Here is a 9482-nt window from a genome sequence, read left to right as displayed (position 1 = left end):
TAGCTCACGTACACATGCATTCATGATTTAGGAGGGTTTGCAACACAAGATTACTCAAAGTAGTATCGTTTAGAGTAAAAATATAAATACTCGATTAGTTCCAACACATATACTAGAGCTAGATTAAATTCACGATAACAATTACAATTCGTTGACGTAACTCTAATATGCAATAGTCTGCCGAGTACTTTATTTCAGCATTTTCAAAGTGAACCCAGCAACATGGTGTCAGCAACGAAATTCTTTACATAACCAGATCAAAATCAAAATACTTAAAATCCAATTTACACCGTACGACATGTTTACAACTCCTCAGTATACATGTACACAGTGATATGACTCGTGTCCCAACAACCACAGAGAACCACGGGGGTGGAAATTGTCGGTTTGTTGTTGTTCCCATGTTAGCTTTGTAAGTGCGAGCGAAGTGGGGCTTACCTCTGTTGATTTCCACAAATAATTAAATGAAACTGAAACGGTTAGTCTATGCCGCGGTGTCTTCGGTCGATGCTGGATGGTCCCATTTGTTGACGTCGGTTTCAGTAAAGACTGGCCCGGACACATCCGCATAAAGTCGCGACGACCATGGCAGCTCAACGGCAGCTCAGCGGAGTCGAGGCTAGCGCTAGCTTGTTGCTACCGTACAGACCAACACACAGGCGTCCAAAAGAAAAAGGAATAAAATATCCACGAAAAGTCGTTTACAGCGTAGCCTTTACACCTGCACCGCAAACTAGGAACATTAAAAAGTCCATATGCACGACGTTAGGCTTGCTTCAGTGGACGTATGTCATCTAACGATGATATTTTGTTTCTGTTTAATCCTCTCCGCCAACCCATTCGAGCGGTTTTCGATCGGCCTTTGACTTCGTTGTGTGGACATACGGAACGGAAATGCTTCAGGATAAAACGGGCGATCTGATTGGCCCTAGTGTTGTGGGCGGATACCGTTTCAGCGCACAGTGATACTGACGCCATTTTGGATCCACACGGAAGTCTGTTTCCGCTGGAGGACAAGCTCAAGCTTGGCTCCAACGTGGCGGACAGTGATTCGCAGTTTCAAACGCAATAGACCACACTCCATTATATGGTTGGAGACCAAGAAAAGGAAATGGAGTACAAACATTAAGTGTGCTTGTTTGTTTCACCGCTACACTCCGCAAACCATATCAACATACTAGAATATGTTTCTTTATTGGCTATTCTTAAATATTTAGACATGAATTATTTATCGCAACACAACTTTGAACACACGCACACTATTAGTATACAAACTAAGACATTTATAAAATATTAAATTGACTGTATGAAATGGCCAATTCACATATTAATCATCATTTAATTACATTGACCACGACTGGCCATACATGTAGGTTCTTATGGAGCTGGGGTCTTTGTTTACATTGGACAGGACTAACGCGCTGCATAACTCCGCTCGAAGGCGGAGTATGCCGGTGAAGCAATCGAAGCATCCACTGTCCAAACGAAACGCGAGATGATGTAACGAAGGATCTCATTGGTTCAAGTCCTATACTTTCATTGGATAGCTGAATATGTCAGTCAAACTAACCTGTACACGTAGCGGTTCACCAGGTTACCCGCTGTATTATTTGCATGAGAGGTGGTTCAGAGACTAAATATGTAATTGTTTGCCCTTAGTTTCAAAAGACTGTCCACTGATGTCACTGGACTTGACATCATTATTAACATTAACCCATTCAGTTGGTTGTTTGCAATGAAAACCCAGAGAATGTTTTGTGATACATTACCTCAAAATATGTCACGTTTTTACAAGTTGGAATGTACAACTGTCAGCAAAATGATGATATGTAAAAAAGAAACTGCACTCGCGGAAGCCATGGCACCCTACGACTTATCTAACAGTACCCCCTGCTGGTCTACTACTGTAGTGTTATCTACTACACTTATGCAATCCTGCTATTTTTTTAAAAATTCAAATCCGCTTACGTCGAAAAAAGTGCTTGTTTGTGCCGTTAAGTTAAAAAAAAATATTAAGCTTAACCTCATTAAATACACTTTTAAAGATATGAAACTTAATAAATGTGTTGAATGCGCAGTGACAGTTCGTCACGTGGTGTATTATGCGCCACACACTCTCAAAGTAAGCTTTAAATATTTAGCGTTATGTACTAGGAAAACATATCTTTTAAATCTAGATTCAAGTTTTGCAGCATAACTATTTTAAACAGACCACAGCCTAGAGAATTTCACTAAAAACTCCTCACACTGCGCAAACATCTGCGCAGCTGGTAGGTTCTCCAACAACATCCGGTTCAAAGTTCAAAACAAAGATGTTTTTGTAATGCAATGAGATGTTACAAGAAATGCAGCGTTCAACAGCGTGCAGGTCTTTGCAATCGTGAAAACTAAGCAATTACGATAATATTTAGTTTAGGGTGAATTCGTTGTGTTTTTTTTGTTCCTTTTCCGTGGTCAAATTTGTATATATTAGTCTTCTTCTTCTCTTTGCTTCTTATCTTTGTTCAGCTGTGCGATCGAACAACTGCAAGCTAGCTGTACACGGAGGAAGTAAACAAACCATTTTCAGCGGAAAAGAACATTAATAACTATGGTGTTACAGTTGCTCAGTTGCTGTCAATGACAACCGGCACCATGTCAGTTTTGTTGTTACAGCACCGCGCTGGCCTGTGTAGAAAATACAATACCCGTTTACTGTGGACGCTGTCGAGGCGAAACGGTCATTTACTGGCAAACAAACCGATACTCAACTTAAAGAATGTGCTGTCCAGATGCGTCAGTGTCAGAAAGACACTTCTGTCAGAATCACAGCGGACAAATCAACCCCACAATGTCATCCAGGTGAGGCCAAACTAATTCATTCAGCTAACACGAAAACAGTACCCTTGTTTTTACATGTTCAGTTCTCTGTTTATTGGGAATACAATCCAGAAAAACCATAACAACACGTGCCATCAGTCTGTGTGGCGTGATCTACACACCTGTCTGTTTTAACCAGACCATGTACCTAAACTGTTAATGTTGTATTTATAAGAATCTAATGTATTTGTGACTTGAGGTAGACCAATAAATCTGGCTGATATTTGCCATTTAGCAACAAGTGAAACTTGATAAGTCCTGCAAAGTGCATTTAAACTTCTCTTCCATCCAACGTGTCTTGTATTTGACATGTATTTATTCATTTAAAATATACTGAACACGTATATAGACACAAAATGCAGATTGGAGAGACAATTAGAGTTCTATATACATGTATTTACATCTTGTTTGTATTGTTTTATTAATGTTTTTGTCACAGCACAACAACACATGTGGTATCATTGCTGTTATTCCCATTTTAGAGTCTTCTCCACAGGCCCCTGAGTCCTGGCATGGTGGGAATTAGTAAAGAATTAATCAGGAGCAACCTACTGAGGAATCCTGTTGGTTTGGTAAATCTATTAGGTAAGCAATCAGAAAAAACCCCGCAATAATATGCTGTCTGTGTACGTATGTGTTGTATTATGACAAAGTGACTTGCTGATTTCAGGGGCAACACACTTCTTCAGTACATCTCAGTCAAAGCAAGAGAAAAATAAAAGTGACAAATCAAAGGGAAAAACTCCAGAGGAAGATGAAGGTGAGTGAATTACTTTAAAAAAAACGTAGTTTTTTCATTCGGATATTATTTAGTTTCACTTCAGTAATTTGCTTCACTGTTCAGAGGAGAAGAAACGGCGTGAGCAGGAGGACCAGATGTACAGAGAGCGTCTGCGAACCCTCTTCATCATCGCCCTCGTCATGAGCCTGCTGAACGCCATCAACACCAGCGGTGGCAACATATCATGGAATGACTTTGTCAACGAGATGTTGGCCAAGGGAGAGGTGTCGCGTGTGCAAGTTGTTCCTGAGAGCGACATTGTCGAAATTTACCTTCACCCCGGAGCAGTAATCTTTGGAAGACCTGTACGTTGTTGAGCAGGAGTAGAAAAAAAGAAGAAGTTTCAAAGCAAACGTTTCAAAGCAGATTTAAATGGTAACCTCTCATTTTCCTGTCACTTCACCTGCTTTGCAGAGGCTGGCGCTCATGTACAGAATGCAGGTGGCCAACATTGACAAGTTTGAGGAGAAGCTTCGAGTGGCTGAAGAAGAGCTGAATATCCACACGAAGGACAGGATACCGGTGTCTTACAAACGCAGTGGATTCTTTGGAAAGTAAGGAAATTATCTTTTATCCATCAATCCATTTTCTACCGTTTTATCCTCCACAGGAGGGTCAAAACATCAGTAATCGGTATATGAGGTGCCAGCATAGGATTAAAGGTCCAGTGTGGTATGTTTATGGGTAATTTATGAACTGATATTGAACCATATGTCTTAAATTAATTGATTTATTATAACTTGGAAAGTTATGAACAGTTGTATTTGTATTACCTTAGAACAAGTCTGTTCCCATCCATGTGCTTATGACTGGCCTCAAACCCCTGCTTTAGATTTTGTTGTGCTTTGAATTTAATAAAAGAAACACATTTTAATAATATTTGTCGTCTTTGCAGTGCGGTCTACTCTCTGGGAATGGCTGCTATCGGCGTGGCGATCCTCTGGTATATCTTTCGTCTGGCGGGCATGGGCGGCAGAGAAGGCGGCTTCAGTGCTTTTGTGAGTGACATCACATGAAGTGTGTACATTTTGTTCCTCTTTGTGTGTATTTATTAATTAATTGCACGCTTCTACAAACCTAACAGAATCAGCTGAAGATGGCCAAGTTCACCATTGTTGACGGAAAGTCAGGTAAAGGTGTGAGTTTCAAGGACGTGGCCGGCCTGCATGAGGCCAAAACTGAAGTGAAGGAGTTTGTCGACTACCTCAAGGTAAGAAATCAGACGATTTTTAACGTAACTGTCAAGCAATACTATCAGACCTGACCGAGGGAGCATTTGTGTGTACACAGCAGTGGGTGGAGCAGGGGCAGGAGGAAACGAGAAGTGTTTTTGCCATAAAACTGAACATTTTGATTTATTTTGAATAGAAATCACTTGTGAATTTTTTTGTGGACGTTTCTTTGTGTTTTCAGTCGTACTCCAACCTGTTTACAGTCGTCGCGCTTTACTAAATCAGTGTTTTGTTGTTCAGCTATGCCCAGAAACACAGAGAGAGAGTCATGTGTAGCGCTGATAGACATTTGTTAAAAATTACAAAGATACACAGATACAGATAGAGTACAGTTTTAAACACTAAAGTCGCATTCTTACCCACATTAATGTGTTGTCAGAGTCCAGATCGCTACATCCAGTTGGGAGCCAAGGTTCCTAAGGGTGCTCTGCTGCTGGGCCCTCCGGGCTGTGGGAAGACGCTGCTCGCTAAAGCCGTAGCTACTGAGGCTCAGGTTCCCTTTCTGGCAATGGCTGGCTCTGAGTTTGTGGAGGTGATTGGAGGTATGTCAAGGATTAATATGATATTTGTATGTGTATAAAACTTGAATTTACAGTTACACTGGGACAATAATATAGTGTGAAGTATTAAAGGTTAAATGTGAGCAACAGCCAATTTTTTGTTTCCGCTACTTAACCTAAATCACCTTAGTGATTTTGTGTTTTTTCTTGTGCAGGCCTTGGTGCTGCGAGGGTCAGGAGTCTGTTCAAAGAAGCTCGGGCACGCGCGCCCTGCATCGTCTACATCGACGAGATCGACGCCGTCGGAAAGAAGCGCTCCACCAACATGTCGGGCTTCTCCAACACTGAAGAGGAGCAGACCCTCAACCAGCTGCTGGTGGAGATGGATGGTGAGTGGAGCTCTTTGCCGCTGTCACAGACAGACAGACAGACAGAGGATAGAGACGTCTAAATAATTGTTATGTTTTTGCAGGCATGGGAACGACGGACCACGTCATTATGCTCGCTTCCACCAACAGAGCAGATATCCTGGACAATGCTCTGATGAGACCGGGCAGACTGGATAGACACATCTTCATAGATATGCCCACACTGCAGGTTATCCATCCATCCATCCATCCATACATACATACATAAATAACTATGTTGTTTTGTTAAGTTTTGTTCAGTGTTAGTTGTTGTTGTTGTCTCTCAGGAGAGGAAGGAGATCTTCGAGCAGCATCTGAAGATCCTGAAGTTGACCGAGCCGGCTAATTTCTACTCTCTCCGTCTGGCTGAGCTCACCCCAGGCTTCAGTGGTACAAAAATGACATCTGTTTGCATCTCTGATCAATAAATCTCAACACTCATCACAGCACAACAGTCGCGAAATCTCCGTCACTAACTCACTTTGGTGTCTCTGCAGGCGCAGACATCGCAAACATCTGTAACGAAGCAGCTCTGCACGCTGCCAGAGAGGGACACAAGTCCATCCACACCTTTAACTTTGAATACGCAGTGGAGAGAGTCATAGCAGGTACAAACGCCAAAAACAAACACAAACACAAACAACAACATCTCAATTACTGCTAAGGAAACATCTGACATAGATGTGCCCGCCCTCAGGGAGTGTCAAGAAGAGTAAGATCCTGTCTAAAGAGGAGCAAAGAGTCGTCGCCTTCCATGAGTCTGGACATGCTCTTGTGGGATGGCTGCTCGAGCACACGGAGGCAGTCATGAAGGTAAAGATCTTGTCTGTCAGTTATCATTTCTCCACTTCCTCCAAGGGATTTTGATGAAATGTTCTAGAGATGTTAAGTCCCAAGGAAGAAAGTATGACATTTTGATGGACCCAGATTCAGCATATCAGATGTTTACCTGAACTAAGGGTCTGAGAACAGAGGATCTGAATGTACTGAGCTGAGCCAAACTGTGATTTTGGAATTACCGTTTCTCAAATATGAGAAGATCAGATCAGGCTTTTTATACGTTTGACCAAACTACAGCAAAACAAACTCGAGAGCATCTTTGTAACGAGGTCACGACGACTACAATTTCTGTAAAAATGTTGGCGATCTGACTCGTAAATCATCACTGCTTTACTACACAAGCACCACATGGTCATGAGATGGACCATGTCCACCTTCAAATGCCACAAAAATGCCTGTCAAACCAAGAGACTGGTATGAATTTAAGGACTTACAGAAAGTTCTTTAAGATAGTAGTTGAACGAAAAGAAGCAAAGTTTTTCTTTTTCTTTCCTTCACTGATTTGCTTACGTGGCCTGTCTCTGTTTGTCAGGTGTCGATCGCCCCACGGACCAATGCAGCGCTGGGATTTGCCCAGATACTGCCTCGTGAACAGTTCCTGTTCACCAAGGAGCAGCTGTTTGAGCGTATGTGCATGGCTCTGGGAGGACGAGCGTCTGAAGCCATCACCTTTAACAAAGTCACAACAGGTACCTGATATTCTCTGATATTCTCTGATATCCTCTAATATCCTCTTAATATCCTCTGATATGCTCTGATATCCACTGTGATCGCTGCACACATGGTTACCAAACAAACTGATACTCAGATATGAATCCATGCTAAAAATAAGACATTTGAAACTCATTTGAAACGGGTATCGTTAACAGATGGTGTTATTTAACAGTTTCTCAGGCTGAAGCTAAAAAGAAAAGTTTAACCTACCGTTCAAAAGTTTGCGGTCACTTAGAAATGTCTTTATTTTTGAAGGAAAAGCACTTTTTTTCAATGAATATAACATTAAATGAATCAGAAATACACTTACTATACACATTACTATTCTAGCTGCAAACGTCGTGGTTTTTACATGTACATAGGTGTATAGAGGCCCATTTCCAGTGTTCTAATGCTAATCGTGTTACAAGGCTATTGGATGATTAGAAAACCCTGAAAATAGTTTTGCTGGTTCTTTGACAAAAGAAAAAATCATTATTTCTCATCTTGTCAATGTCTTGACTATATTTTCTAATAATTTTGCAACTCTTTTGATGAATAAAAGTGTGACATTTAATGGAAAATACAACAAAAATGGTATAGGTGACACACTTTTGAACGGTAGTGTATATATACAGTAAACACTGTGTGATATACGTTGACGTTAAATACAGTGATGGAAGAATCCCTCCTCTTGTTGTTTCCCCTCAGGAGCTCAGGACGACCTGCGTAAGGTGACCCGTGTCGCGTACTCCATGGTGAAGCAGTACGGCATGTGCGACAGCGTGGGACAGGTCTCCTTCCCCGACACGGAGCCACAAGGGGCCATCGGCCGTCGTCCTTTCAGCCAAGGCCTGCAGCAACAGATGGACCACGTGGGTGCTAAAAGTGGAACGAGTTCTCTGCGCTTAAATTAGCACACACGCTGTGCATGTTGACATAATGAGTTTTGGCCGTCAAATCCTTTAAAACAAGAGTATTTATTATTTGTAATAATTTCCCGACTGTTGTTTGGATGATGTGTCGTTCTTTCAGGAGGCTAAGTTGTTGATAGCTCGTGCTTACAGACAGACGGAGAAGCTGCTCATGGACAACAGAGACAAGCTGATACTGGTCAGTTGTTCCTGGTTTTCATTGTACATTTTGTACATTCTGATCCTTTGGGGTTTATTTTTGGTTTAGTGTGAAGTTACAGTTAAGTTACACCCACTTGTTTTGTTTTTGTTTTTTTTGTAGTTGGCCAATGCCCTGCTGGAAAGTGAGGTGGTGAACTACAGCGACATCGAGGCCCTGCTCGGTCCACCTCCTCACGGACCCAAGAAGATGATCGTCCCTCAGAGCTGGGTGGAGGCCGAGAAGGACAAACAAGACACAGGAGAAGACGAACCACAGCCGCCTCCTCGCAAACGCAGAGCGGACGAGGAGGAGATGAATCCTGAGCTGGTCTAAATCTTCAGTGTGTGACATTTAGGAGGGTTTATAAGCAGAGATGTGAACATAATTATGTTCTTACAAATGTAAAATCACTTTAAAAGATCATCTGATTTGTCCTTAAGGCAAATGCCATCAGAGCAGCTCACACAGAACCAGTCAGAGTTTCTGTGTTTTTCTGGGTTTTAATAATAAAAAATAATGCTCAGTAGTTCTCTGATATCCCTGAGAAAAGGAGGAGTGAGGAAGGAGTCCTCTTTGTTGCAATTCTGCAGTGTCGCCACTAAATGTCAGTACTGACCCTTGAACAAAAAAGTAAAGCCATTGGATTTCGCAATATTACACTGGTGAGAATGTAACTTCCAATCCCAGCTGACGCAGCGTGAAAGGCGGAGAGTCACGCCGTGGACAGGTTGCCAGTCCAATGCAGCGCCAACACCTGTAGAGTCAAAACAACTTTACTGTATTTGCATTCATTCAGGTGACTCATAAACACTCTATGGTCTGTATCATTGTATTTAAAACATCTAAAGAAAGTATTAATAAATTATGCTGTAGTACATTTCTTTGGTAAATAGAAGCGATAATAATGGACATACTGAGCTGCTTTCAAAAGAATGGGAAACTTTTTTCCTACATGTGACGTTTTGAAATGGCCCTTTAAGTTTGTAAAAGCTGTCATGCAGAGCAGCAGATGTGACTGCACACAGAGTGAGTGATTGTTTGTTAATATGACGTT

The 9482-nt window shown here is 41.7% G+C and overlaps 1 protein-coding gene across 1 annotated transcript; it reads left to right on the top strand.

Moving 5' to 3' along the window:
- Positions 1-2319: 2319 nt before the first annotated feature.
- On the top strand, positions 2320-9460 carry spg7 (SPG7 matrix AAA peptidase subunit, paraplegin). The gene is made up of 17 exons (XM_083891188.1): positions 2320-2841; positions 3342-3444; positions 3530-3619; positions 3704-3945; positions 4055-4194; positions 4536-4638; positions 4725-4850; positions 5252-5414; positions 5588-5761; positions 5845-5969; positions 6067-6169; positions 6277-6387; positions 6477-6592; positions 7152-7308; positions 8024-8187; positions 8348-8425; positions 8549-9460. Exons 1-17 carry the CDS (start codon positions 2620-2622, stop codon positions 8759-8761), a joined length of 2430 nt encoding a protein of 809 aa, XP_083747314.1. The 5' UTR covers positions 2320-2619; the 3' UTR covers positions 8762-9460.
- Positions 9461-9482: the final 22 nt, after the last annotated feature.

Source organism: Microchirus variegatus, assembly GCF_963457635.1.
Source record: "Microchirus variegatus genome assembly, chromosome: 6".
Lineage (NCBI taxonomy): Eukaryota > Metazoa > Chordata > Actinopteri > Pleuronectiformes > Soleidae > Microchirus > Microchirus variegatus.
Note: the sequence above shows the minus strand (reverse complement) of the source record. Positions and strands in the feature narration are given on the sequence as shown.

Coding starts and splice junctions, on each gene's coding strand:
- spg7 (XM_083891188.1), top strand. CDS start 2,620: ATGACAACCGGCACCATGTCAGTTTTGTTGTTACAGCACCGCGCTGGC. Junction 3,946..4,054: donor CAGTAATCTTTGGAAGACCT/GTACGTTGTTGA, acceptor CCTGCTTTGCAG/AGGCTGGCGCTCATGTACAG. Junction 6,593..7,151: donor ACACGGAGGCAGTCATGAAG/GTAAAGATCTTG, acceptor TCTGTTTGTCAG/GTGTCGATCGCCCCACGGAC.